The sequence below is a fragment of the Drosophila teissieri genome, chromosome 2L (assembly GCF_016746235.2).
Source record: "Drosophila teissieri strain GT53w chromosome 2L, Prin_Dtei_1.1, whole genome shotgun sequence".
NCBI lineage: Eukaryota > Metazoa > Arthropoda > Insecta > Diptera > Drosophilidae > Drosophila > Drosophila teissieri.
In genome coordinates, this window is record NC_053029.1 from 2,297,683 (window position 1) to 2,325,614 (window position 27,932).

General features: G+C 43.9%; 8 protein-coding genes across 9 annotated transcripts; 2 read left to right on the forward strand and 6 right to left on the reverse strand.

Moving 5' to 3' along the window:
* The first annotated feature begins 488 nt into the window (after positions 1-488).
* Positions 489-1,261, forward strand: LOC122626299 (Golgi-associated plant pathogenesis-related protein 1). Its single transcript, XM_043806498.1, has 3 exons — positions 489-764; positions 826-1,052; positions 1,122-1,261. The coding sequence occupies exons 1-3, from the start codon at positions 567-569 to the stop codon at positions 1,207-1,209; spliced, it is 513 nt and encodes a 170-aa protein (XP_043662433.1). The 5' UTR covers positions 489-566; the 3' UTR covers positions 1,210-1,261.
* Positions 1,249-2,384, reverse strand: LOC122626290 (cell wall protein PRY3). Its single transcript, XM_043806487.1, has 3 exons — positions 1,784-2,384; positions 1,487-1,713; positions 1,249-1,424 (listed from the first exon to the last, which is right to left on the reverse strand). Exons 1-3 carry the CDS (start codon positions 2,309-2,311, stop codon positions 1,277-1,279), a joined length of 903 nt encoding a protein of 300 aa, XP_043662422.1. The 5' UTR covers positions 2,312-2,384; the 3' UTR covers positions 1,249-1,276.
* Positions 2,385-5,307: 2,923 nt separating this feature from the next.
* On the reverse strand, positions 5,308-6,085 carry LOC122626294 (trypsin alpha). Its single transcript, XM_043806490.1, has one exon. The coding sequence runs from the start codon at positions 6,083-6,085 to the stop codon at positions 5,357-5,359; it is 729 nt and encodes a 242-aa protein (XP_043662425.1). The 3' UTR covers positions 5,308-5,356.
* A 16,144-nt stretch (positions 6,086-22,229) lies between these two features.
* Positions 22,230-23,043, forward strand: LOC122626293 (hypodermin-B). The gene has a single exon (XM_043806489.1). The coding sequence runs from the start codon at positions 22,246-22,248 to the stop codon at positions 22,972-22,974; it is 729 nt and encodes a 242-aa protein (XP_043662424.1). The 5' UTR covers positions 22,230-22,245; the 3' UTR covers positions 22,975-23,043.
* On the reverse strand, positions 23,035-23,867 carry LOC122626292 (trypsin beta). Its single transcript, XM_043806488.1, has one exon. It carries the CDS (start codon positions 23,831-23,833, stop codon positions 23,057-23,059), a length of 777 nt encoding a protein of 258 aa, XP_043662423.1. The 5' UTR covers positions 23,834-23,867; the 3' UTR covers positions 23,035-23,056.
* A 133-nt stretch (positions 23,868-24,000) lies between these two features.
* Positions 24,001-24,874, reverse strand: LOC122626296 (vesicle-associated membrane protein-associated protein B). 2 transcript variants are annotated; one of them, XM_043806495.1, is made up of 2 exons: positions 24,668-24,874; positions 24,001-24,611 (listed from the first exon to the last, which is right to left on the reverse strand). In XM_043806495.1, exons 1-2 carry the CDS (start codon positions 24,767-24,769, stop codon positions 24,066-24,068), a joined length of 648 nt encoding a protein of 215 aa, XP_043662430.1. In that variant the 5' UTR covers positions 24,770-24,874; the 3' UTR covers positions 24,001-24,065. The 2 variants fall into 2 exon arrangements, with proteins under 2 accessions (XP_043662430.1, XP_043662429.1); XM_043806494.1 differs by having other exon boundaries at positions 24,001-24,599; positions 24,656-24,874.
* Positions 24,875-25,438: 564 nt separating this feature from the next.
* On the reverse strand, positions 25,439-26,404 carry LOC122626297 (myosin-2 essential light chain). The gene has a single exon (XM_043806496.1). It carries the CDS (start codon positions 26,206-26,208, stop codon positions 25,573-25,575), a length of 636 nt encoding a protein of 211 aa, XP_043662431.1. The 5' UTR covers positions 26,209-26,404; the 3' UTR covers positions 25,439-25,572.
* A 1,015-nt stretch (positions 26,405-27,419) lies between these two features.
* On the reverse strand, positions 27,420-27,893 carry LOC122626302 (dynein light chain roadblock-type 2). The gene has a single exon (XM_043806500.1). The coding sequence runs from the start codon at positions 27,802-27,804 to the stop codon at positions 27,511-27,513; it is 294 nt and encodes a 97-aa protein (XP_043662435.1). The 5' UTR covers positions 27,805-27,893; the 3' UTR covers positions 27,420-27,510.
* Between the last annotated feature and the right edge of the window lie 39 nt (positions 27,894-27,932).

The window sequence follows — 27,932 nt, forward strand, 5'->3', positions numbered from 1 at the left end:
GCACTTCGATGGCCTGCGCTGCGGGCGTTTGATAAGCGCCCTCCATGTGGGCCAACAACACTCACATTATCCAGCCCGATTCAGCCGGCAATTAATGCCACTCCAATTGCCTCATTTGCCTGTACCTCCAAATGGGGCAGCATATGGCGAAAGAATCGCCGGCTCATTAATAACCAAACCCAGGGACATGCATCACTCATACGTCACGTTGGTTAATCCCATCGGCAGCTGCAGAAGAACGATGTGTGATACAGTCAGTCCAAAGCCCGTCAATGGATGTGAAGCCGTCACCCACAGCCTGTGTTTGCGGTATCAATCACAATGCTAATCCCGATGTTTAGGCCAGATTATGAGGCGGCTTGAAAGGGTTGTCGGCTGCAAACAAACTCTTGACTGATGGGCGAGTTATTTAGAACTCAGAGCTAATTTTAATAGACTGCCTTGTATACAATTCATTTTCTGGCAATCTTAAAAATGCTTGATCAAGCTGGCCAGCTTAAAAAGTCATTAAGTATACGTAAATTTGGTTAACTGGATCAGGGCGCCAGCCAGCCCCTCACAAAAATATGGCCAAGAGATCCGTAGCGCCCATACCCAAAACCCACGAGCGCACCCCAGGTCCCAGGGGTCAGGACACCAAGGGCAACAACGAGCTCTTCCTGAAGGAGGTCTTCAACACCACCAACAAGTATCGGGCAATGCACGGCTGTCCAGCTGTGACCATCAATGCTGAGCTGAACAAGTTGGCTCAGGAATGGGCCAATGTAGGATGAGGCTGGTGAAAGAGTTGCCTAGTTTGTATAATAATTTGAACTTAATTTCCAGCATCTGCGGGATCAGAACACCATGGCGCACCGACCCAATCCCAAGTATGGCGAGAACATTTTCCTCTCTGGCGGCATGGATGTGACCGGGGATCTGCCGGTGGAAATGTGGTATCGGGAAATCAATAGCTACGACTTCAACAAGGCGCAATTCGTGCCCACCGCAGGACACTTTACTCAGCTCGTTTGGAAGTCCTCGACGGAAATGGGTTCGGGTGTGGCCCGAAAGTGAGTCTTATGCTCTATATATTCTATTCTAATCCCATTCTAATCCCATTCATATATGTTTTCCATTAGAGCGGACAGAACTTGGGTGGTTTGCAACTACAATCCTCCCGGCAATGTTGTGGGTTTGTTCAAGGACAATGTGCCGCCCAAGAAATAAGCATTGCATTACAATGATTAAAATTTAAAGTATAATAAATAAGTAAACTAGGTCTGGTATTTTGGTTTTATTTAGTATGGCTAGTGTTTCTAGTTTCCTCCGCATCCCAGTCCGATTTAAGTAGAAGGAGTTTTCTAGGTAGAACATTCTCCGTAAAGTGATCATTAACATTTCCAGGCGGGTCGTAATTGCACACAATCCAAATGCAGCGATGACTATATACAAAATTAAGTTAGTCTCGGAGTTCTGTTAGTATGACTTTAGATTTTAAACCCACTCGCATGCCACGCCCACTCCCAGGAACTCCGTCTGCCTCCAAACCAACTGCGTGAAATGCCCAGTGTACAAATTAAAGCCTGGCTTAAAGTAATCGTAGTTGTACTTTTCTTGGTACCACAGTTTTAGTATTTGCTCCACGGAGAAAGTGGATCTACGGACACACATTATATTCTCGCCATAAAGAGGAGCAGGTCGAGTTTCCAGTTTATTGTGATCAGCCAATTGCTGGGGGAATCAAGTTTAAATATATTGGGTTACACAGTTCTAAAGCTTTGTTATTGATAATTGAACCTACATCTGCCCATTGCTGTGCATAGAAAGAAAGTTTATCATCCATTTTCAGGGGTTTGGCGTTGTGCATCCTTCGGTACTTATTGGTTTCCCTTAGTACAGCTTGTTTTATAGGCCCAGTTCGAATTTCTGGCATTTTGTATTCTTCAAATTTCTTATCTATAGAATTCCTATGTTTCTTAAGCTTTTTGGACTGAATGGCACCCCTAAAGGGTGTTTTGCACTTGGGAGCTGCGCATTGTAAGCATCTTTTACCATGGGACTCGTTATCCTTTTCGGTGTTAAGTGAAAATTTCACTGGCAGAGACCTCGTGGAATTTATGGACTGTGATCTTTGCACCTCGCAGGCTAAATAGTTCCGGGAATTATGGTAGATCTTAAAGGGTTTACGGCAAAAGGGCGTCAGGCAGCTGCGGCACTTTTCCACATCGCGATTGCTTGAATCGCAACCAATAAACGTAACGTCTTTGTGCTGAATGATCTGTAAAGGACATTTCTCTGGCAACTGGGCGTCTTTCTTTTCATTCTCCATTTAATTTTATATATTCATAGTAATTTCGAGAATTTTGTAGGTTTAAATAATTTGAAGTAAAAGAGACTGGTGGCTGGTGTCATATTTTCCTAGACATTCCGCCTTCGCCAGCGCACTTTATACTGAGCTCCCTTTTTTATTAATATTAATTCAGTTTTTTCCGTTTATTTTCGCGACAATTTCGCGTCACACATCATTAATTTTAAATTTCTGCCATAAATATCAACGGGGCGTGGATGAGCAGCGGGTGGTGACGGGTCACAAAGGTGTCAGGTGAGGTGAAATTATGGCAGCCAGAAGCTCATCTCCCTGTGACCTGTGACCTCCGACCTCCGCCGAGTTAGCCTGCTCTTTTTGATTGACTGTTTGTCACTTGGGCATGAAAATTAAAATGGAATTTTTTACGCCCGCAGTTTTTGGGGACTGCTTTTTTCTAGCGGACTGTGTTGATGAATTGATGCAGATAAAAATATTTATGATTCAATTTCCATTTCGAGCTCAGATCGTTGGGTTTATTGCACTTTTGTAATGAATATATAATAGATGGGCTACCTGACTGTTAGAATGTTTAAAATTTTACTCATCTTATCTTTTAAAATCTCTGTAAAATCAGACTCCTGCGCCGATACATATAACCTTAACCCTTTTCGACTTGCCACTTTCTATACATGGCCATATTTCGTAGACCCGTAACCGTAACCGTTAACCCAATAAACCACTTTTAGGGGCGACAGACTTTCGCTGTTGGCCTCAGTTTCACACCGTCAACAAGTGACAGGCACACCATTGCAAATACCCATAGACACACACACACACGCACACACGCACACAGATATATGTATACGTATACGTAATACGTGTTACTGGCATCACGTCAAAGTTGGTTGGCGTGATGCCACAGAAATTCCCGCTGGCTGCAGCAAAAGCAAGTCAACTGAAATGGGGAAACGGTCAAAACAACAGCATAAAAATTGGCAAAATTTAAATTCACACACACACACACTCACTCACACACTCTCAGCGAAATCCCAGCAGAAAGAAAACGTGATCATAGGGGCTGCCCCAAAAAGTATTCTATGAATTTTTATAGCGCATTTTCGGGTTTTTTTAATTTCCACAAGCTAGCACAAGGGAAAAAGGAAGCAGAAGGTTGTCCTGATGTACGTGATGGTTCCAGATATTGCACTACTGAAGCCATGTCCTCCCAGAGGTCCTTTTTTAATCGTGCTACTCCTCGGTTCGAAAATAAATATGCTAAAATGTAATTAATTTTAACAATTTTCCATTTTTTTTTTATTAAATTATGATTTAGTGTTGAGCTGCAATATTGTATTAAATTAGTTGCGGTTTTGCTTGATGAAGCTGGGGAAAAATACGTAAATCTATTAGGCACAAGCACATGCGACGTTTTAATTACAGAATTATATGAAATTGAAATCCAAATAAAGGTGAAAAATCCATATGGCTTTAATATTAAAATTCCAGCTCTTGAGGGAATAAGCCGCATTTACCACTTAGTTTCCGCAGCCGTCACACAGAGCTCCAGGACTCTTTGTGCGATTGTACACCTCGTCGAATGGTTAAATGCGTTCAACTGTCAAAAAGCCGCAGACAAAAGTTCAATTTAATTGCCACAAAAGAAAGTGGGCCAACAAAAGGTGTGCAATTTCCATGCGGAGCCCAAAAACTTCGCATCGCACTGTCTGCCAATGAATCCCACCGACTGCCAATGAGTTTCACAATGTAATTAAGCAGACAGAGGAACTTATTTCTCTTCTCCACTGCCTACCCCTTCCCCCGCCCATTAAACAGGGGTGAATGAGGTCAGGGGGCGTGGCAGAAAGAGGCTGTGGGGCAAGAACCGAAAGTCGAAGGGCGAAGGAAGCTCCTCTCGGTGAAAGCTTTCTTCGTTATGCATTGTAATTTGCGTGTAATTTTCAAGGCGTTGGGAAAAACGTGGAAATGCTTCTGCAACAACAGCGGCAATAATAATTGCAACTGCAACAACAACAACAACAACAGCTGCAACAGCAACAGCAACAACAACAACAACAGCAACACCTGCAACAACAAGAGCAGCTGCTTAAAGGCAAAAGTCTCATTTATTTTAATGTGTCGACGCTGACGACGTGCAAATGTCTGCCAGTTTTCCAGCAGGTTTTCCCTTCAGTTTTTCACTTCGCCAGCGAATTTCCCATGTTCAAATTGCACGCAGATGCAGCGGCCATTGTTTGCCAGTGTGTGTGAGTGTGTGCGTAAGTGTTGTGAGTGTGTGTGTGTGTGAGAGAGGCATTCTGCGCGTGTGTGTGTTGTAATTATTAAGCTGACAATGCAGATGCTGCTCTTCCCGCTGATTTGAGTTGCAGGGTTGCAAGTGAGCCGATTTCAAACCGATCCAAACTATATATTTATGTCTTCGATGAAGAGAAATAAGTATAGTATTAATACAATATTTATAGTATAAAGTAACAATCTAAGATCAAAATTCTTACTACTTTAATTTTGTTACTTGGTTTGCAGGTACATAAGTAAACCTTGCAGATATAGTATCTGTATCTCGCAAAAACCCACTACAAGTAGATGGTCGTTTTGAAACCCCCTCCTGATTACCTGATCACCAACTGCATCCCTGGCTTCGGTGGCTCTGCCATCCGCTGTGGGTCAAACCCCTCGTGGCTCATGGCTGACAACGGTCATAACAATGCCAATTTTAATGGCCATTACAATGCGGCTCATAACCATAAAAAATGCACAGCCAACCAGCGAGAGCTGTACGCAAAATGAGAACAACGCGGGGAATCATGAGCATTTATTGGGCTTATGGGCCGTATTAATAATGTTCATCTGTGCTTTTCTCTCTGCCAGATCATAGAAAAAATGCAAATGAATTAAAATTCAATTTCGCAGTGCGAGCAGCGAATAAAAAGCGATTTTATGGGTAAGCGAAAACAATTTGCAATATTTTTGTGCTTATTTTTTTGGATATTTCTCTTGGGATTTTTGAACTGTGGAACTGTTTGAAAGTTGGTGTTTACATTGGAATGCTTAGAAGATACTCATAAGCTTGACAGTGGAATCGATCCACACTTTGAGCACAGGTATATTGGCATATAAACTGGAGTTCGTAATGACGTCACAGGCACTTTCCCAGGAAAGCAAGCCATACAGCGTATTATCGGCAACCAAAGGAGCGCCCACGAATCCTTGACAGACGTAGGGCACTTTTCCCGCAGGAACTGCGCACACCTCGTCCACATTGACCAGTCTGCCATGCAGAGCATGTTCCGCCGCGCAGGACAATCGATTTTGGCTTCTCACATCGACCCGTAGTAGAACTTCCGTGGTATGCTTTAGAGCAGAGACATGTCCCCAACCTGTAACGGTGGCATTTGTGCCAGGCAATAGTGGGAAGGAGGCCAAGGGAATGGCCTGAATATCCTGGTCCAAGTACAGCGAGTATCTCAGCTGAAGTATGGCCACATCACTCCGCCGCATGCCCAGAACTTGCAGCCTCATCTTCTTGACCTTCTGCACGTCACCTCCGGAAGATTTCTCTGTAGCTCCCACCCGCACTGTGATGATCTCCAAACTGGCCTTCCGCACACACTCGGCAATGGTCAGGACGATGTACTCGCTGTATATCACTCCGCCGCAGTGATGTTTGCCGTTTATCTGCACCGAAGCCTGCCAGGGAGCTTTCCCAATGCCGATGGACTCGAAGTCGGCGGCTATTTGGGCAATGGAAACTAACAGGAGTAAGCCTTGGAACAGCATTTCGAGGAATAAGGTTCTACTTTCACCGCGCAGAGATCACTGAGTGCTAACCAAATGCCTTTCAGTCAACTTATATAGAGTCATTTTGCAAGGGCTTATTTGTCAGCAATGGGTTGTTTTGTCACGCTTTCGTTTTGAATGAGTTACTTATTGATACAATTTTTGAGCATGATTATAAGGACAGATTTATTCGTAGTCAGGCATAGTAATTGAAACGTAATATTCTGGTTATATCATTTAAATTTGCATACTCTTTTGGCTTTCTATATATACGTTTCCAGCCGTGAGTTCTAGTCATTAATTTCCAAGTGAAATGCTTTTCTTGGTAGCCTCTTACAGTAATTACGATTATCAAGCATACGCAGTGGTGACCAGCGCAGATAAATTATTTACAAAAGTGGCAAGCAAAGTTTATCTTTCGAGCACAGGACAGACAACAGTTGCCATTTGGCTGTTGATTTTTATGAAAGAATTATGGCCACGCCGTTGGGGGTGAAAAGCCGAACTAAATGGCTTCCTGCGGCTGCAGTTTTTCCGACTTCCGCTGCCCGCCTTTCATTGTCTTCCCCTTGGGAGACCTGCTGTGTAAGACGTATAAATATACATATATATATCGCAAATTGTAATTTAAGGCATTCTGGAACGAAGCCAAGTAATAATTTGTGTTGCAATTGTGCATCTCTCGCCCTGGCAACGGATGCCGCATTTTGAATGGTGAAATGGAAATGGAAATGGCGGAATTGATGCGCTCCGCTGCACTGAGCCCGGTTCTTATCCTTAGCAGGAGGAGCTCAGGAGCTCAGGATCTCAGCTGGGAGGAGGAGCTGGCATTGTTATCGTGTCCCGAGTATATTTTCCGCGCTTTCCCCCATTTTCCCCGGTGGCGGCATATCAATGCGACTGCTTGAGAATAGCATTTTATTGCTTCAAACAACATGGAAAGTCAAGTGTTGCAGTCTCCCTTTATTTTTTTCCCTTATTTTTTTTTGTGCTTTTCCGCATCCGCGCTGGGTATTTTTCTCGTTTGGCGAAATCGGTTCGGCGCAATAAATTCTATTAAAATGCAATTTGAAGGCTCTGTGATTTTAAATAATGCCAAGAGCAGCCATCGGGTTAATGCAGACAGGCAGCATCCTTGGCGCTTTGTTATCCTGGCAATCGTTTCCTTGCCCCAATTTTTCTTATGTTCATCCCTTCCAACTGGAGATTTATGCAATCTCCTGCTGTTGTTTGCTCGCCGGATATTCGAAGTATTTATGGTCTGCCCGGAGGCTCCTTAGCTAATTGGGTTGTCAATTTAATCGGAAGTTGTTTGGGCTTATCCTCGCGGATTTCCCCTCAAACTTATGGCCGCAAAGTGGGCTTTCTTTCTTCTGTAAATACTTCAGCGTGTATGCGAAAAACCGCAGCCAAAAGAAAGTGCAATTTAATTAATGCCAAGTGAGAGAGGAGATTAAAATAGTTGAAATGTCATTAGCACAGCATCCCAAAAAGGGATGATAGGGAAGAAGGGATCAGGCTCTGGGCCAAAGGACATCGGGGGCATCGAAGGGTCAACGTGTTGACCACACAATTGTGTGGTCACGTGATGACTTTTTGGCGCTGCTCCTGTGGTCATCATTTTAGCCACAAAAAAGCGCAGCAAGGAAACCACAGGCAATTCGCTGACTCCGGGGATTGTCTCCGGCTTCTCCTGTTTTTTTTGGTTGGCTTCTGCTCTTTAAGTTGCGCCGGAGATCGTGTTAAAAATTCATTAGGAGTTTTAATTAAAATTCTCTCTGTGGCCCACAAAGGCGCTTTCCACACTTAGCGTTCTGACAGCCCACAAAAGAAGTTGGCGGTGAAAACCTCGAAAATAAAAATGAGCACAGAACTTTTATTCTTTTTTTTGACCAGCCATTGCCCTCGCAGGCTCATAATTTTGCAGGAAAAACTTGGGGAAATGAGTGAAATGCAGCACGTGGACAGCCTACATATGTGACCGTCGGCACTTTACATGCATGAGTACGTGTCCTTTTAATATCCTGCATCCTGCGCACAGGCGCCGCTCCATAACTTCCGCTGGCAAATAAATAAAGTATAATAAACAAGGCAAATACGTATTTTTCATTTTTTGTGCATTAATATGAGTTAATTTGCTGTTTGTTTGCATGCGTTTTAATTACTCAAATATTTGCTGCTTAATGTGAAATATTAAAATATTTAATTAGGGCAATGATACTATTTCTGCTTAACATATAAGGCTAAGCTTAGGATTTATTTTGTTCATTAGTACAACATTGTTTGCGACATAACTAGAAATGGGAAAATTATTAACCATTTTGCATAATGCAAGCTGTCAATTTTCGTTATTAGGCAGAGATTAGGTTCGTTTTTGCATGCTGAGGCCTCAGTCATCATCATTCAATGTCATCAATAATTTGGAACATCACCAATTAGCTGGCTCTAATAACGCTCGTCATTTCGTGTTTTTCGTAATATATGAATATTTTTATCCATGTCATGGAATTCTCCAGTGAATGGCGAGTGGCACGCGTCATTTGACGCATTATTGTGACATCCTGGCCTCGATTTCGGTGGACATCGCAACAACAATGCCATGCTCATCGCATAATCATAATTAGTTTTGCATAATTTGACCCACTGGCTGGTGTTTTTGGGCTGTGAAATTTTGCTAGTGTCCCCGAACGATATTCAATTACAAACGTTGCCCGATGTGCTAAACATTTCGAATGTCTGGCCGAAATTAATTTGTTTGTGTAACTGGGCAAACTAACACTAGTCCTGTTCCTGCTCCTGCTCCTGCATCCTGCATCCTGCTCCTGCTCCTACATCCTGTGGCCTGCTCCCTGGGAGGTGGAGGTGTGCAAACAAATTGCGTACGTGTACGGGCGGCGAGGTCCTTTTGGTCCTTTGGTAATTGTAATGCGAGCAAATAAACGAGCGAGTGCCACACGAATATTCATACAGCAACAGCACATCCACACTCATACACATACGTATGTGTGCACAAAGGACATTTGTACTCTCATCCACACACACAAATGGAGATGGAGTGAAAGGCAAATGCCGACAGGACAAATGCTTGATGTGGGTGCCTTGTTATTGTCGTACCCTTGAACAGCACAAGTTTTTAATTTCAATTTTTCCGCTCGCACTTCGCCACCTTCGGTGCCAGAGTCCGAAACAAGTTGTGTTACAAATTTGAATTTATGTCCTGCCAACACCTGCGACGTCCTGCGATATCCTGCTGTGGTCACCGCCATTCGGGCGAGGTTTCCGTTTCGTTTTCGTCCTGATCGCATAAACTTTTGCCAGCACATTAGCCACATATGACACCTTAAAGTGTTTACCTGCTCTGGGATCGGCGTGTTGGCCGGGGGAATTGCTTGATTGGATCCGGGTGTGGAAGGACGAGAAGGACTTGCTTAAATTGAATTCAAAAAGTTATGAATAGTTAATAACTGCGGAGAGCTGGAGGACGTCAAGGGAATGTGAACGGGAGTAAGTGGAAAAAAGGACAGTAAGACATTGCAAGTGACTGGAGGCCTTGGGTAAATCGTTGTGGAATATTTAAATTGCCACTTGAAATCAGAAGTGAAAGCTGTAATAAAATATCCTTCAAATGCTCTGTCGTATTTGAAAGTCAAACTGCCTGCTGCTTTAACTATTTAATCGCATAGTTGTGGCTTCAATGACACTGGGATTAAGACTTTAAGGTTAATGGATTTAAAAATGAGTGTAAGTCTCAGCTAAAACAATGGCGATGTTCCCTACATATCGCCTGTCACATCGATGTTTAACTGGCAGTGCCCAGGGCTGCGTTATGGCGACCAGACTGGGCCGAACCCTGACCCGAATCTATCCAATCCATTGTTCCGACATCGCCTGCATTATTAATCAACAATAGGAGTGCGCCGCAGAACAATGCCAGTGGAACCTAACACTTTCCCTCTGTCAAATTCGGGCACGACATGTGCCGAATCGGATATATATATCCCCATATATCCCTATATACCCACATATACCCCCATACCTGACTGCTGTCAATGCAATCCACATTTACCAGAGCCTTTTTCATTAGAGCCATTTTCGTTAATTACTGCTGACTAAGGCTGGGGCAAGAGAAGCGAAACACTTTGTTGCCACGTCCGTGAAGTGTCTGTTTCAACTTTTGTGAATCGACTAATGCAGAGGGAAAAAATCTTATTAATATCACTGTGCCAAGAAGCAATGTATCTTGATTTTTATCTATCAAAAATGGCAAGCAACCATCTACTGGCTCAGATCATTTGGTTTTATTATACTCTCTCTGTTCTGGCATACTTTTCTCTCAGTGCCTTGGTACTTTTGGCTGCAGTTCCTGTCAATCGCTGTTGCAGTTGCCGGACCTCGATTTCATTTCATTTCGGTTTCGCTTTTGTTTTCCTTTTGTTTTCGGCATCGGTTTGGCATCTCTGACCTATAAATCATCTAATGGCCGGGACAGGTTGGGTTTTTGTGGTGTTCTCGGGCTGTGGATCAGGATGGGGATCAGGATGGGCATGGGGATGGGCGTGGCTATGGGTATATTGCCGCTGAAACCGCCCCCGCACATGTGTCAATATTTGTGCGAGACGCGGCCGCAGTCTCATCGACACAAACACTCTCCATCATCCACATTGGGTTTTGGTTTTTGTGGGTTTTAGTTTGCTTCTCTGCGAGTCGCTGCTGCAGCAGCTTTGTTGTTCATTTCGACACAGGCTTTTAGTTGTTTAAATTTAAGTTACTGGACAGCTCAAAAACAAAACAAAAAAAAAGAAGAAATAGAAATAGAGCAGAAAGATAGCAAGAGGTCAAAAAATCACATTGAATATTTGAGCTATTATCAGCTGGCAGTCGACTTAATTTCCGTTTGTATTTTCATTGCCCAATTCGGCAGTTCGCAGCTTACATTTGTGAGCAGATGGACATCTGTTTTGCACTTCATTTGTTATGGAATTGAATTTCTTGAGGTTCCTGCTGCTCTTCGCTCTGCGTTTTTCCTCTGCACAACGTGGCGTATGGGCAACTTATTTGCCATCTGTCGTGGCTGGTTTGAGAAATGAAATGAAATCAAATGCAGTCGACTGAAAAATTGGAAGGAAGAGTTTTGAAAGAACTTCGTTTTTAGTTTTCTGTGCTTTTCGCTTTTTGCTCAAACTTTCGACTGGCGCAACCTTTGAGTGGTGTAAATCACTCGATGCGTTGTGTAAAACATTTACCAAGCAATCAATTCAGTTAAAACAAAAACGAAAAATATGTTTGCAAACTAAACTAGAAAATATGACGTAATTTGTTTGTTTCAATTTGTTTTGCTATTTGAGAAAAATTTCTTCATTTTCAGCTTGCAATTTGCAATGGCAAGAAACCATTTTCATTTGGCAATTCCATTACAAACTCTCGAGAGTTTGCCAAATGTATTTCCTGCTATGTGGACCAAAACAGAGGCAACAATTAAAAGGCAAATCTGCAATTGCTTAAACTTTAAACCCTGTGACCACAATCCAGGACAATGGATGGCAAAAAGAGCCCAGTGGCAGCAAACCGCAGAAGGCAGAGTGGAAAAATCTAAGAGCATTTCAGCCGCAAGCTGCCGCAGGTCCCAGAATAGTCATAAATTTCGAGCGTTTTTAACAAGGAGCAGACGGCAAATGGGAAATGGGAAATGTAAAGGGCAAGCGTTAAAACGATAAAGAAAAAAACTGAAAGCCGGTGGAATAAGTATCTGGAGAGTAAGTGGAGCAACGCCTAAGGAGTTTGCTTTAATTTACTTTTTTGTCGATTTCAGTTTCTTGATGACACTTTAAAAATGCCCGCAAATGTGTAAATCATGCGCTCGCACAAAGTGCAGCCGGAAATGTAAATAGTTAATGGCCATTGAAGGGCCATAAATGACCAGTGCGAAAGTTGACGCAAATATATTGTTTTTAATATGGCAGCAACTGCAGCTTGCCACAGAAACCGTGGCAAAACGGAGCACCCTCGTCCTGCATTTCATATTGCTAAAGCGCGAACATTAAGTGGCAGTGTCGTCCTTTTGCCGAAAGTGAGAGGGAGAGAGAGAGAGGGAGAGTGGGAGAGAGAGAGCGGGACAGGAAGGAAGTTAATGCAGGGCATTTGCCCCAGGATGCGTGAGTGTGGGTGAGCGTGGGCGTGTGTGTGTGTGGGTGTGGGTGTCTGTGTGTGGGAGCTCAACATTAAAACTGAAGAGGAATATATAATTAAATGGTGAATATCGAATGGAAAATGCCCTGGATGAGCTGGAGGGCATTAATGTTGATGTTTTTTAAACAGAAATTATGCAAATATTTGCACTTTTCCTTTAAGGTTTATATTTCTGTATATCTTGTAAGAATTCAGTACTTCAGCTTGAACTTATTGCTTACATTTCAACTAGAACCATAGCTTTTCCACGTAGCTTTCCTTAGAGTTTCCCATCCACCTCGTGGCAGGCCAATGCAATACCCTTTCTGGGATAGGGTAACCAACCGCTGCTCATCATCGACGACGCACGTAGTCCCGACCAGGAAACCCATACACTCCGAAAACTAAACAAGGGAGGGGGCGTAAAGTTGGGGGAAGTGGGTGCGGTGCGGTGCATGGGTTGTGGGGCGAAACAGCACGGGCATTAAGCACGTCGGCAACATAAATATTTTAATTTTGCTAAAAATTTGTGCTGAAAAGTCGCTTTTTTGCATTAGGAAGTGCGAGGCAGGGACTTCCCTGTCAGGCACACACACACACTAACACACATAGACACACACACACACACACAGACTGGCATGGTATAAACTAAACAAAATGGCGTCGACGAAAGGATGCGCCACGCAGCTGAGAAGCTCGCTGTTGTTTGCCTTGTTTTTCCGGTGCTCTGCTGTAATGATAAGCGCTGTTAGTGTTTCACTTTAATAGGCAAAATTATGTGGCCACACACACAGAGGCACATGCACACCCACACCCACACACACCCATACAGACACACAGACAGACAAAAGACTTTGACTCAAACACGGCTCAAAGGCATAAATTATTGCGGTTAACTGGCTTCGCCGGATCCGGCGAATGGAGCACGGAAAGCGATGTCAAAGCCCGGCTGGTTGACTCCTTTTGGCCAATAGTGTTCCACATTTCGCTCCTGTTGAGTTCGTTAGTTACGGCATAATAAAAGAAATAGCTGAAAAGTGTGGAATATCACCATTTTCGTTGAATTTCTGCACAGTTTTAGTTCCGCTCTTCTTTTTATTTTTCATTTCAAACGGCTGCGAAAGTTGGTCGAGATTTATGCAAAGAGTTTGAGCTTGTTTGGCTTGGCTGGCGATTTCTAGGCAATTTCGTTTGAACATCGATGATTAATGGCGAATTTTACAATATAGTTTATGCGCGAATCGAGGGAGCCTGCAGCAGAAATTGAATTTAGGAAATATAATTAAATTTGTGTTATGATTTATGGGGTTGCATTTAAGGTTAAGCAATACAATGAATGCCTGCCTAACAGGCATACATTTTTATAGCCAAAGAAAATCACCCATTTCTGACTTGTGGAATTTGCATGCAAGGCTTTCAGCTTAATTACTTTTACATATCAAATTGTGCAAATACCTTAAATCCTAAGCCGTTCATCAACTTAATTAAGAGGCGATCGAGTGCCCGAGTAAATACCTTGCATACACAAGATATTTGAAATCATGGGCTCGGCTAAAGTTTATTAAAGCAGCTTGCGGTTTATTACATGCATTTTAATTGGGCCTTAATGAAAGGCCCTGCTGCAAATATTTGCCCAAATTGCAGTTTACGGAAAAAGTTGCCAATTTGAATTTTCGAATTTGCTGTTAATTGAACACTCGAACTTGGCTTGTTTGCACTCCGAATTTGTTGCTGCCGTGCAGAGAGGCCAACAACAGGCAAATAAGTGTGTGCAAACATGTGCTGGCCAAAAAACAAGCAAACATGGCCAAATGAATGGTTAAATGTGTCACTAATTACGAAATGGCCGGCAATCAATCAGCGGCGTGGGGAGAAAGTCCTGGCCAAATGGCCGATTGGGGGACACTTAATGGCGTTTAATATTCAGAAAAGGTTCTCAGCATCTCGTATAATGTACTCAATTAAAATGCGAGCAAGACAAAGTATCCGTTTACCCAGACACTCTATCTGCGACAATTTATGTGGCACCACGGCGTATACTTAATGTGACAAATGGCCAGCAAAGCGCCGCAGTTTCAGTTTAGTGCGGAATTTATTTGCGCCATTCGCCTGGCTAGTTGACACTTCGATGTTTATACGAATCATAAACTTTATTGATACCAGTTGTTATCTTGGACTAGATAATTATAAAAAATGCCATTTAGGCTCACCGTTTTTAAATGGGAATCGAATTTATTATCTATTTCCGCATTTTGCACTCTAATTGCCATTCTGCTAATGGTTTTATACCAAAAGTTATTGGCCTGCAGATGACAAACAATTATTCTATATCCAACCCCTTGTCATCTGTCATTGTCTGGCATTTAAATTACTGATGACTTTAATTATAGAGTGTCGATGAGTTATGTTGAGCTTTTAATGGCTAATTTGCAATACATTCGCAGTGAATTATGCTCGAAACAAAAAGACGACATCCTGCCGAAATGAAATGGAATCAATTTTGCAAATCGAAAACCACTGGCAGGCATCAAAATTAACATCACATGTCTGGCTGAATGGCTTGACAAATGTTTGGACTGAACACAAAATATTCGTAGACAACGCAGACGTCAGAAATCGGGAGTGAGTTGCACTTGAGCTGCATGTCTGGCTAAAAACCTGAAGGATGCAGCTCAGCACCGAGCACCGACTTCTCGATACACGTCGTCTGTCAATCTGCTCTCCAAGTCGAGTGTTTGGCTGTCTGTCATTCAATGATTGACGTGTGCGGGGCGTGTCAATAAACCGACAAGTCAAGTGCCGCAAAATTGAAAAGAACCAGCTCAAAAATGCCAGGCCATCGAGAGTGAGAAGGACAAGTCGCAGGCTGGTAATCCTTTGAGTGATATTAATTAAAATTTCACATTTATGTGCAGGCAAAACTAATTTTCCTGCAAACTTGTTACTTATCTGCATCAGTGTAGTACTGCAAATTAACATGCAATCATTCTCAATCATATTTCTCGACGATATTCATCAGTTTAATTCGTGTGTAATTGAAAGCCATACATTTTATTATATTTGTGGAACAGATTTCCAGTTGTTTGTACTTTGCTTGCCCTTCGGCTGCCGCTTTTAAAAAATTTTTAAAAATACATGGCGTATACGTAATGTGGCTTTCGAGCTTGTGTTTATCGTCTGTAGTTGTTTGACCCCAGGTCAGTTTTTGTTGCCTTTTTTAACGCAAAATTGTTAATTATAATTAAGGGAGGCGTAGAGAAAAACGTTCGGGTGGACCAAATGCAATTAATTAAAGGGCGCCACTTGCTGACGGACGGCAAACCACGGCGAATGTGTAATTTAAAATTAATTTGCGCTAAATGAGACTCAGCCCTTCAAATGACTAGTGGCGCTGGGTGCATGCCACATGCAATCGCTGTGCCACATTGCGTGTGGTGCAGAAACCTTGAAATGCATTTAAAATGCTTGCCACCTCTTCGCGCGTTCGTATTTTGACACGAATTTTTAATTGTTTCCCATCAATGGGGTGGGGGGTGGAGTGGGAAATTGGCACATTCGGCGGGCATTTTGCACTCTGCGGTTTTCTAAATAACTAAATATCTTTGGCCCGCAGCCGCATTTGTTGGGGCTTTGGTTCAAGTGGGTCTCATTGAGCCACTTCTATGGCTGCCGCACCACCTATGGCTACCTGCCCCAGCATGTGTGCCACATTCTGTGGCTCTTCTGGCCCACCGCTGCAGTGGTGGCAAAGTTTCCAGATATTATCGCTGACCATTGCCCGGTCACCCGGGCTCTCTGACCAGTTTCCACTTTTCCACTTGCTTTTCTCTGGCAGCCATCCCAGTCCACCCAGGCCATTTAGACATGTTGATTTATATTTATATTTGCTGTCCAAGTGTATCTCGGCCTGGCTCTAAACTGGGTTATGAGGTTGCCAGTGGCCATAAATTGAATTATGGCCCACCGAATGCACATTCCGAGCGCAAAGTGTCGTCAATAAAGTTGCACATTAATTGCAGTAATATTAACTAACTACTCATCATTTTTGGCATTCAAATCCCACTAAGTACAGGCACTATAAACTAAAAAGCAGCATCGTTCAACTTTTCAAGTTAACAAACCCTCGGTATCAGCTCGCACAAGTGCCCTGTGTAAAAATAGAAAGTACATAAATATTTAAATAAATCAATCAGACAAATGAAAGCTCTTGTAAATATTTGTAGTCTGCTTTCGAGGGCCCCACTCACACACACACACGCCCACTAAAATTTATACAAAAACAATCAATTGGCAGCTCAAATCACACACACACAAACACTCGCCCTTTTGTTTCTCTTTTGAATGGGCTATAAATGCCGGCTAAAGAAGCGCATAAAAAAAAACCTCGCCAAAATGCTTGAAATGTAAGATAAACAAACCGGCTAAAAGATTCACCAACGCACACAGACGCACTGCGCACACACGTACACGCACACGGACTTTCACTCGCACACTAGTAACAAAAGAGAGTTTTCCAGCTGAACGCAAACTCACCAAATTTCCCACGCTAAGAGCAAGGTGACAACTAAGAGAGGGAAGTTTTCGCTTTCAGTAAAACTATATAGCTTTTTGATAAATTCCGATTTATAAATTAAACAATGAATATTATGTTTAAGTATATAAAGTTTCTATTTATCAATTACATTTGTTTTTATAATTAAATACCGTTTAATGTTACTGCACAGTTCACATCCTGCGGCTTTATTTGTGCCACTTGTGTTTTGGAGCACGCATCGCTGCGGAAGCAACAAAAACTGTAGCACAGTTTTGGGGGCGAAAAAAGTGGCTTACTAAAATGGCTTTATAGGTGCTCTTGACGACAAGCCGAAGGTAGAAAAGCTAACAAGAAACACAGGCAACGCAAACAGGGAAAACAGGGAAAACAAAGCATAATAAATTGGGTTTTCTTGCTGGCGTGGCTGCTGCACTTAATAATTATAATTTATGCAAGAGTCAACAATTGTGGGTGACCAAAAACGATGCCGCACAAAAGGTGCACTTTCTGCACTGGGGAAGTGTACAAACTTTCGCCGAACACTAAATTTGCATAGTTTCGTTTCTTAATTGCCCCGCAAATGGGCTTTCGTTAAGAATGAGTTATGATCCCAAAGGCCTTGCACTTGATAAGAAAAATGTACAAGGCTGAAATGGAACATTTTAAGCATTCAGAAAAGCATGAAGAATCCTACATATTTCAGAGAACAAACTTTGATTTTTATGCTTGTAAGAAAGTGATGAATTGCCTGTGCAATTATCAACCAACTGATAGCAGGACTTTCGTCCTTTCTCTCCCATTAACATGTTGTTGTGCCTTTTGCGAGTTTCGGCGCGGAGTTAGCGGTTCTCGAATTGATGTGCTCCAATAAATTTCAGCACGCATCGGAGTCAACGAGGTGTGTGTCGATGATGATGATGATGATGGTGGTGGTGGGGATCCTCTGGATCCCGAACTGCTCCTGCCCGCCATCGAATGGCTGGATGGGAACCGAAACCGCAGCTTGCCACCCTTTTTGAAGCCCGCAAAACCCAGTTGACACATGTTGCAGTTAACATGGCAAGTGGATGTGGCAAGGCCTGTATCCCGTGTGGAGGAGGCTTCAAATGCCAGTTCAGTGGACTCTGTTTGCGGTGCAAAGTGATTTGCCATTATAGCACCACCCACCCAGGGGCCTGACCCACTGACACCACCGACAACACCATCGACATACCACCTTCCTACCCCTCGGGACCACTGTCTTTGGCACTTTGATCATTTGCCATTTACCATTTGCCTGTTTGCGTTTTAATTAACTTACACCGGCTTAATGAACTTTCCAGGCATCCACATCCACATCGAAACCCAATCCGAAAGAGGCTGCTTATTAGCTCTTGACACGGTCCCATGGCCATCGCATTGTGCCCCGGATATTTACTGGGCCATTCGCAGATGTAATTGTCGTTGCGGTCTCTCTCTCCAGTCTGATGATCTGATGGCCAACACCTTGGCCATATGGCTTAGGGCACCTCGTAAGCTGCTTAACTGCTGAGCTCTTGATTTCCAAATGAAGTGCTTCGTTGGGGGATAGATGGGTATAATCGGGGTATTTCGAACATCAGCAGCTCGTATCAACTGAGCTCCTGTTTGTAGTACTTAAATAGGTAGCCACCTTATTTGCTTCCTTAAATTTGTGACTTGCATTTAATATTAATGTATCCCTAAGCAAAACATCAGTCACAAGCATTAGTCACTAACAAAACGAATTAAAATGTCATTAGCTCGCCAGTCCGGCGATTCCACAAACATAATTTTTGTAATTGAGCCAGAAATCCAGTTTCTGCCATTAGCAGAAATTTCCAACAAAACAGAAATTCATAAGGCAAAGAAATGAGGAGGAAATGAAATAAACTTTTCATTAATTTCATCAATTGAATTTGTATGTTTCCGCTGGCGAAATTAATGGAAAATCGCCCGCCACTCAAGGCATGACATTTTCCTTTCGACAGCTTTTCCCATTTGCACTTTGGCCCCCGGCCGGCTGTCAAATATTTGATTTGGCCTTGGTCTAAGCTCTGCTGAAGGCCGTTGGCCACTTGAAGTGAAGTGCTGCCCGACACGAAAGCCTTCGAATTGCACGGCCATTCGAGTGGAATTTTAAGATTAGTAGACTCGAGATGGACCCGCCTAATTGGGCAGCTCATTGAAACCCCCCCATTGAAACTGGACGCAGACGTGGCCATTGAACTTGAAGTTTAACCAACTTGCGGCAGAGGAAGAGGAGAACAGCTGCTGGCTGTTAAACTTTTCGCCCACTTAGGTCCGAGCTTTGGCCCCATAAATTTCCATATTAGAGCTAGCAGGAAGCTGAACAAACATAGTTGATCCAATTAACTGGCTAAGAATCACTTAGGTCGAAAGTTTGGCCCGGACTCCACTCCACTACACTTCACATCGCTTTGAGGCATCAAAGTTATCCCCTCAATTGGGTGCTCAATCCACTCTTCAAGTGTTCCGCAGGGCCGTATCCTTCTGCGAGTCCTGGGAGTTCTGTGAGTCCTGCGAGTTCTGTGAGTCCTGCCACGCACACATGTCTCCCGTTTCATTGTCCTGCGCTCGCCGCAGAGGAAGTGGCATTGCGGCCTTTTGACGAGACAATCTGTATTCATTGCCACTTTAATATTTAGCGATGCGTAAGCCGCCGCCGTCAGTCACTCCACTGTGAAGTGATTTTTTTCGCTTCCTGCACGTTTTTTTTCAGTGCTTTTAAGTGCAATAATTTGCATTGCAACTGACACGATATCACTGCGAAGTGCAGTGCTTCCCGCTGGCACTCACCGCCAATTGACGAAACAAACACGCTAGTTGAACATGGCAGAAAAAACGAGTGAATTTAAAATGCCAGAGTGATGTTTGAATTAACACTTCCGAAAACGTACGAAATAATTGGCGCATTTTTATCATTTTCACAAAGAAATACCATGCAATCGATTTTATGTCTGTTTTTTTGGTTGGCTGGCTGGCAAATAAATATATAAATATGCTGGTCGTTTAATGTGTTTATACGCATGCTTTTTATGCTTTAATTAAGCAAACATTCCACTTTGTTTTTCCGGATTTATATTTCTTATTATTATAAATATATTTAATCTTGCTATTTGTATCTTTCTATCTTCAAACTACATATTATATATTTATCGTACGCAAACTGAGTTGTTCATGAGTTTTGTACCATTGTGAAACGGCTCTCACCCTTTTCTACTCTGTAAGAAATGTAAAAGTTGTGTTTCCCAAATGTTACAAGTCCCCCTCCGTTTCTTTTTAATCCTTTGACAGGGCACCCTTCTTCTTTGCGTTGCAACTCATTAAAAATGTTAAAGCGGCATCAACAAAGCCAAACAAACGGAAAAGGAGAAAAACGCGCGGAGGGCGATGGAAAATCAGGGAAAGATGCCGCCGAGGCAAATGGAGGAAAAGGAAAAATCCGCGAATGAGTCAAGGTGAACACACTCACTTTGGCCCACAGATCCGTTTTGGCAGGCAAATGAAGATTCCCCCACACCCCCCGAATCCCCCACCGGAAAAACACCTCATCCAACCAACTTTCGTTTCCACCCACAGCCACCCACCTTGCGGAATGCATTTCCTTTAGACTTTTGCCTCGTTTCCTTTGTTTATTTGCTCAGTGCGTTTTCAGTTGACTGCGTTGCTCGTCGGGAAAAATCGGGGGAAAAAGGCAATGGAAAATCGGGACTCGGCGGGGGGAAAATGCAATAAGTCACCGATTGGCGACAGGCTGCACAAATGTGTGGCCTAGTGCGAAAAAAAACGTAAAACGTTGCGTACATAAAAATGGGTTACCAGTGCAAGGCTGCCCCAGGCATATTACGTATACGTACGTATACGTAATGCAGTTGCCCAGCGTAATGGAAAGCCATAAAAACGATTTATGGCCTTGCGAAAGAGTTGGCAACAGGGCAAGAGGGGTTAATCAAGGTCAAAACTGCCTGACACGACTTTAAAACGATCTTTCATTCTACTGGTCTTACTTTTTTTTCGATTTATTCTGTGATTTACAGAATAAGAAAGTGCCAATTAATTCTTAGTCACTTGGGAATAAGATATCAAGAGTCTTTCCTGTTTCTCAGTGTAGCTTGATATTATCATTCCGCCCCACAATTGATTGAGTTTGGGGACTTGTATATATCATTAGCTGTCCCACATGACATTTGTGTGCGTCCCAGTCTGATTTAGCCATTTATATTCACATATCCAGCCCCCCGGGTCAACGAGATCCTAGGACTCCGTCGATGCTGGGTTGCAATTAATCGTTGAAAGGATTACACGCCCCTCGGAGGAACTATCATCCGGCCACTTAAGTGATGCTAATTTATGGGCCCAGCACATCTTGTTTGCCCGTTGTCTCCGATAAATGAGGTTTTCCCCAGGGACTCGTCCACTGCCTTTGCTCGTTTGCCACTCGGTTTGTCCGGTGTCACTTTCACCAGGAGTTTTGTGCTAAGTTTTAAGCCGAGATTAGCAACCATTGTTGTCAGTTATGTCCACCGCTTTCTGCGGCTTGCTTGCATTTCTAGGAAAGAGAACTTCAAAACAGGAAAATTGAATCTGAAAGATACCATGGTTTAACAAGCGTGTTAATTCATTAGGACCATACTAATTTTTGTTCTCTCACTTACAAAAATCAGTTGGAAATCTTAAAGATTCATTCAGATGCTCTTAAAATTGTTTAATATTATTCTTTTTACTTTGAAATATTATTAACTCTTTGAGCTAACCCCTAACGCAAAGCAAACAGTCTCTTCTGCCATCATCATCAAATTCATTCTGCCTAATGAAAGGCATTGCAACGGGTCAAAGGACACCTTTGTGGCGTCCATTTGCATCCTGTTTGCAGCCCATCAATTTCAGCGGATTGTTATTGTTGTTATGGCTGCGACACCAAACTGCAACCGCATCCGAATCCAAACCGCCTAATCAACGTGTGACTCGCGCACTAATGAACTACGGCCGCCAATTAGCCAATGGCCACGCCCACCACCTCCTCTTTGACCCGCGATTGTCCGCAGAAGATTGAGTGGCACTGACCTGTCCCACAGCTCGTCTGACCCATTGGCAGCCATTGAAGGCCCAGCAATGTCATCAGTCAAAGGATAGCGCAGCTCCTTTGTGAAGTCCTTGAAATGATCCAATGACGCACCGTGCAGCAGGTCCTTGCAACAATGCCCCCGTTGTTATGGCTCAAACTATGCGCTAAACAATGCGGGGTACTCAGTTCTGGCAGAGCTGCTCTACTTGCACTGTAAGATACATGAAACTATGAACTAGTCAAAAGTGGAAAACACTGTCAAGTGTATAAAATGAGCACTAAGTAAGCGAAGCAAATCCAAAGCAATTATCCGCGGATTAAACAGATACGCCAAGATCACCTAGTTGCTGGTGCATAATCGAAAATGAAATCGCAATGTGGATTGGGTTCTGTTGGGTGTTGATCTTACTTGCAAGAAGCTCCAATGGCATCTACAACGGAGTAGAGGCAAAGTTCGACTTCTGGACCTTCATTGCCTCCGTGTGGGTGAATGGGTATCAAGAGTGCGGCGGCACTGTGATCGACAGTCGAATCATCCTGACAGCAGCGCAGTGCGTCAAGAATAAGCCGGTGAAGAAGATCACTGTGCGTGTGGGAACGCCGGATATCTATAGGGGTGGTAAAGTTATCAAGGTGACTGCGATGGTGGCTCATGAAAACTACAAGGAGTGGAACAACGACATCGCCCTCTTATGGCTAGAAAAGCCAGTGCTTTCCGAACGCGTGACCAACATTCCACTGCCCTTCAGGGAACCGGCTGAAAACGAATATCCCAGCAATGCGGGATGGGGCGAGAAACTGCTGGAGTCCTACGTTTCGCCCAGAAAACTGCAGAATGGAGTGACCAAAATCCGACCCCGGAGCTTGTGCGTCGACGAACTGGTCGAACCCATTGGCAACGAACTACTCTGCGCCTTTTACGCCGAGAACGATATTTGCCCCGGCGACTATGGAGGTCCTTTGATCCTGGCCAACAAAGTGGTTGGCATCGCGATACAAGGACACGGCTGCGGGTATGCCATCCTGCCCTCGCTGTACACCAACGTCTTCCACTACCTGGCATGGATAGAAGAGAACTCAAGGGAGCTCAAGAAAAATAACTGAAAATAGTATTAAGAAATAACGTTTAAGTTCCATGGCAAACGAATAATCATATTAGCAATACTAAAGGTATTTATTTGGTTTTCTAAATATTTTCTTGAACTGTACGTTTGATCCAGTTGCGGAAGAAAGCAACATCTGCATAGACCCCCGGATATTTACCACAATCCTTTCCCCAGCTAACTATGCCAACAAGCTTTCTAATCCTCATATCAACCAAGGGGCCACCGGAATCATCGGCACAAGCATCACCTCCATGTCCGTCGGCACAGATCATGTCGTTAGTCACTTCATAAGTGCCTGGTAAGTCTCTATAAGTTTCCTCGCATTCCGTTCTATTAATAATGGTTACGTGAACGCCATGCAGTATTGGCCATTGGAATCCAGAGTTGTATTGAGTATATCCCCATCCGGAGGCCAAAGCAACAGTTCCATCCGTGGGAGTTTCTTCAGCTAGAGAAATTTTCTGCACTGCACTACCAAGTTGGAGAGGGGCCTCCAAAATCAGCACAGCAACATCATAGAAACCTTTAGAATACAGGTATTTTGGATGTGGAATGGCCTTTAGCACTGTCTGCACCTGACCACCTTTGCTCCAATGCGAGGATCCAGCGCGAACTGATAGATCCTTCGCAATGATAGATCCATTTGCAACGCAATGAGCGGCAGTTAAGATAGCCCGATCACTGTAGATGGCTCCACCGCAGTTATGTATTGTTTCATTTAGCACCGACACTTGCCACGGCACATATTCGATGGGGATGTAGTAGCCTCCAACGATCCGTTCCTCTGGCCCAGGAATCTGAGCAGCAGACCAGACCAGGCCGGCAATTGATAGAGATAGGATAAGCTTCAAGCTCATTACGGAGTAGTTGCACTTTTCTTTTAGATGTCTTGACTGAACAACAGGCTTTTATAGGGCTAACCTGAGTCAAGTGAAGGCCATCAATCACTCACTTCTGCAAATAGCCAGTAAGTTTATGGCCAACTTATCTTTTAACTTACAAATTGTTGGCAAGTGTGGTTATAACGCGAATACCATGCACATACGTTTCGGTTATCTTTTATATATTTCCTATGTAAGTAGCTTAACCTTATTCTATAAATTCTATATACGAGTAAAAGTTGTCCCACAGCGCTTCGAACATATGCATGCGCTGCATATAGGCTGTAAAAAAAACTAAGGTCAATGAGCCCATGATCACGAGCTTGGAAAGATGACGGCTTCTCTTTGGCTTCTTCTGTCCCACAGGAACTTCCAGCCTGTTGGCACAGATGGCACAGAGCTGTCTCAGCTGCAACTCTTTATCCACGGCATTTTTGACAAAACCACGAAGGGAATCCAGGCCAGAAATAGCCAACGGAAAGGGCTGGGCCTCCAGTCGAACTGGTAGACAGTTCGAAGAGATGTCTCTGCGCGAAGCTCCGCGAAATATTTCCAAGATTGTCTGGCCATTTAAATGATCTTGAGGAGCGAACATGGATACAATTATGAAGAGATGATTGTAGCTCCCGTCCTCGTGGAAGTCGAAGCACTTCAGACTTATGATGACCTCGCTGGAGGAATAAGGTTCTAACCTGCCGGTATTCGGATTCACTGTATAGTGTCGCCAGGCATTCGATTTCACCTGGAAAAGTAGCTGGAAGTTGTAGATAGATATAAGTAGGAGGTACTGGAACTCACTTTGAAAAGAACCTTTCTATCGGTGGGATTCAGCAGAGTCATCATTCGCCATTGACTGTGGCCATAGGGGGCATAGAAAGTCAGCAGTTGAGGGCTCACGCTAAGCAACTCCATGCTGCCCACCAAAGTCACTCCTTTCAATTGATTTGTACTCGTGCCTCGTTCCCTTTCTACTATTTTTTTCCATTTCGAAGGCAGGCGAAATGTGTCGGAAATATGCCAGCAATCGGAGTGTTTTTGACAGCATTTGCATATGCCACAAATCGATCCGGGTGCAGTTCATGTTTTCGCATTTATTGCCACCAGCAGCAGCAGCAGCAGCCTCCTCTTCCCAATCCTTGCCAGCGAATCGCTGACCACAGCTGGAGGCATCATCACGCATTAGCATTAGGCACTTTCCATGTTTCGGGGCAGCGCTTTGAAATTATTCGCAATCCATTGCACTTGTTCTGGCCGACCAGCGTTTACGATTCCCATTCCTATTGCGATTCCGATTTCGAATCCCACTACCAAATGGATGATGAACTCAGCTGTCCGGTTGCCTTTTTGGGTCATTAATTTCCCTGCGGAGCACTGCGGAGTGTGGTGAACAATTGATGATGCCATATGTGGGGCACTCCGGATAAATAATAGCACTGGGGGCAGTTTCGATTGATTCACGGTTGCCATTTTATGTTTACTTTTCCAGTTAAGCAAAAGCAAAACTATTTGCACATTTTATGAATCACTAGATTCTCCATTAACTGATGATTACCCGTTATCATATCAATTTAGTTCTTACACTTGTGGTTTTTATACAAACATTTTATTTAAACACGCTTTTCACCTGTCTACAAATATTTCGTTTTCCGGGCTACTCTTCCATTTCCAGCTCCTCCGGATGATTTCCCTTCGCTTTCCTTTCGATTTCCCCCAAGTTACCCGTGAATAATGTCATGAATCAGCTGCTTGTAGTCGACCAGGCCCTGTTCGTTGATCCTGCCCTTCAGCAGCTCGTCCACTTCCAAGCTGCTCATGGACTCCCCAGTCGTGGTTAAAATTCGCCGGAGTCTAATGGCGGGCATCCAGCCGGAATTATCCGTATCGAAGAGCCTCAGGCTGGCTATGAACTGCTGCTCCTCAATCTGCTTCTCCGTGGGACTGGACATGCCACCATGTTTGCCCAAACTACAGTAGATTGCCATGACCTCGTCGAAGCAAATGCGCTGCATGGTGGAGGCCTCGAACAGGCGGACATGTTTGCTGACCATCGCCTCCGAGGGATTGGCGCCCATCGCACGGAGACAGTCGCCCAGGTGGCGGATGGATATCTTATTGTCGCCGCGAGTGTCGTGCCCCAGGAACACCGCATGCATCTCCAGGATGCGGCTCTTCTCCGGCTTTGCGTTTGGAGCAGGAGAAGGAGCAGGTGGAGCAGGACGAGGAGCAGGAGCAGGAGGAGGAAGAGGAGGAGGAGCTGTCATGTCGCTTCGCCGCTTCTGATTGCAGTCCGGTGTGGTCGATGATGGACGGATTGATGGCGGCGTGTGGAGTTGATTGGCTTTCCGGAACATCGTCGGTTTGATTGTAGGAGTAACGTTCACGGTTTATGGATTACGGATTTCGGGATGGACGTGTGCAGCCAATAGTCTGTGCTACGTTTGCTGTTAGGTGACACACATGCTTTTGGGCAAATGGAAAACAATGATTGGAAGACACTGAAATATGATTACGCCGGACATGCTGACAGGTGAAAGACGACTGACTTGATTACGACTTCATTTACAAATGTCAAAGGGAGGTGGTGTATTGAAATTCAAGGATGAAAACATGATAAGATGGTAGTAAAAGATACTTTTAGTCCAAGGAGATACTTTCCCGGATTTTAATTTCTTTATCAAGCTCCAATTTCGTGGCAAACTGGTTTGCTGTTTGCAGAACTCACTCATCTAAGAATTTTTAACCCTAATCGCAATTGAGGACACCTGTAATCCAAGGTAATTAGCACAGCTGGTTGACTTCTTGTCAGTGCTGCATTCTAATGTGATTTTTAGTCAGATCTGTATTTGTAATAAAACCAATCAGAAGCAAAAAAAAAAAAGAAAAAAAACACTAAGTTCGTTCTTGAAACGAGGTAGTTGATCATCGGAAACTGGATTGAGTCATTAAACTAATAAAGTTACGCCTAGGATCGACTTCAGAATGAACTTATCTACTTCTCTGCCCGCTTTTGCGGTGTTTCAAACTGATGCCCTATATCCTGTCACCACTGTTCACGAAGTTATCTCGAGTGAACAGCTTCGTCCTGCCCCGTTGGATAGATAGATGGATTGACATCGATGTCCTGGCCTCCTGGGCGGCATCCGTGCGACTTTACCAAGTTATCAGCTCGGTTTTTGCTGCGCCCAGTGCTCATAATGCACTTTGCATGTAAAATATTTAATTAAATGAAAAATAGCAAAGACCCGGGGAGGAACCACCACTTCGTTGGCCCTGGCATCCGCATGGCATCCACATGCCCGCATCCTGGCGAGGCCGCAAAAAAAAAGTTTATTTGTTTCGTGGCTGCCTCAGTCAGTCTTCATTTATTGTAAATGAGTTTGCCCCGACAGGATGGTGGGTTTCGTGGGGGGCAAGGATCCATGCCATGCCATGCATATATGCATGCGGGCCAAAGGATGCATATCGAATACGAGTGCTCCGCACGCAAGTGACATTCCAATTCGATTCCGATTCCCAATGCAAATAATTTGCAGCTGAATGCTATTAATGACGAAATGCTGGCTGGCTATGGCGAGTATTTTTAATAACATTTACTGAACACTCTGCCGTCAAATAATTGCAAGTGAAATGCTGCGCTTGGGCTGGGGAATATTCTAGTCGCAGGGACTCTGGATGACCGTGACGAAGTAGTCCTCCTGCGGACAGAGCAACAGCTCGTGCTGATCGGTCCGCAGCCGCAGGAAGGTGAACTCGTTGGTGGCGTCCAGATCCAGGACCACCTGGCGCGCCTTCTCCCGCACCGTTTGCATGAGGGCCGCGTAGTGGAGGGTCAGGTTGTAGTCCAGGGTCGTCTTGATGGGAATGCCGTCGTTGTCCACCACCACAATGCCGATGACGTTCTTCATGGACTGAAAGCGCTTCAGCGTCTCCTCCACTTCGGCGGACATTCTTTTATATTTTTATACTTATATTTATATTCTATTTGAGAATTTCGATGCTGACTAGTTGGCAAAGGAGTTTGTTCTACTGCTAGTAGCATAAATGCAAATGATTCAAAACTCAGGGCATACTTGAA

Excerpts from the sequence above, each read along its gene's own strand:
- LOC122626299 (XM_043806498.1), top strand. The coding sequence starts at position 567 with ATGGCCAAGAGATCCGTAGCGCCCATACCCAAAACCCACGAGCGCACC. Across the intron at positions 765-825 it reads TGGCTCAGGAATGGGCCAAT|CATCTGCGGGATCAGAACAC; the intron begins GTAGGATGAGGC and ends CTTAATTTCCAG. Across the intron at positions 1,053-1,121 it reads GGTTCGGGTGTGGCCCGAAA|AGCGGACAGAACTTGGGTGG; the intron begins GTGAGTCTTATG and ends GTTTTCCATTAG.
- LOC122626290 (XM_043806487.1), bottom strand. The coding sequence starts at position 2,311 with ATGGAGAATGAAAAGAAAGACGCCCAGTTGCCAGAGAAATGTCCTTTA. Across the intron at positions 1,714-1,783 it reads ATGCACAGCAATGGGCAGAT|CAATTGGCTGATCACAATAA; the intron begins GTAGGTTCAATT and ends TGATTCCCCCAG. Across the intron at positions 1,425-1,486 it reads GGAGTGGGCGTGGCATGCGA|TCATCGCTGCATTTGGATTG; the intron begins GTGGGTTTAAAA and ends TTTTGTATATAG.
- LOC122626294 (XM_043806490.1), bottom strand. The coding sequence starts at position 6,085 with ATGCTGTTCCAAGGCTTACTCCTGTTAGTTTCCATTGCCCAAATAGCC.
- LOC122626293 (XM_043806489.1), top strand. The coding sequence starts at position 22,246 with ATGTGGATTGGGTTCTGTTGGGTGTTGATCTTACTTGCAAGAAGCTCC.
- LOC122626292 (XM_043806488.1), bottom strand. The coding sequence starts at position 23,833 with ATGAGCTTGAAGCTTATCCTATCTCTATCAATTGCCGGCCTGGTCTGG.
- LOC122626296 (XM_043806495.1), bottom strand. The coding sequence starts at position 24,769 with ATGGAGTTGCTTAGCGTGAGCCCTCAACTGCTGACTTTCTATGCCCCC. Across the intron at positions 24,612-24,667 it reads TGAATCCCACCGATAGAAAG|CTACTTTTCCAGGTGAAATC; the intron begins GTTCTTTTCAAA and ends TACAACTTCCAG.
- LOC122626297 (XM_043806496.1), bottom strand. The coding sequence starts at position 26,208 with ATGTTCCGGAAAGCCAATCAACTCCACACGCCGCCATCAATCCGTCCA.
- LOC122626302 (XM_043806500.1), bottom strand. The coding sequence starts at position 27,804 with ATGTCCGCCGAAGTGGAGGAGACGCTGAAGCGCTTTCAGTCCATGAAG.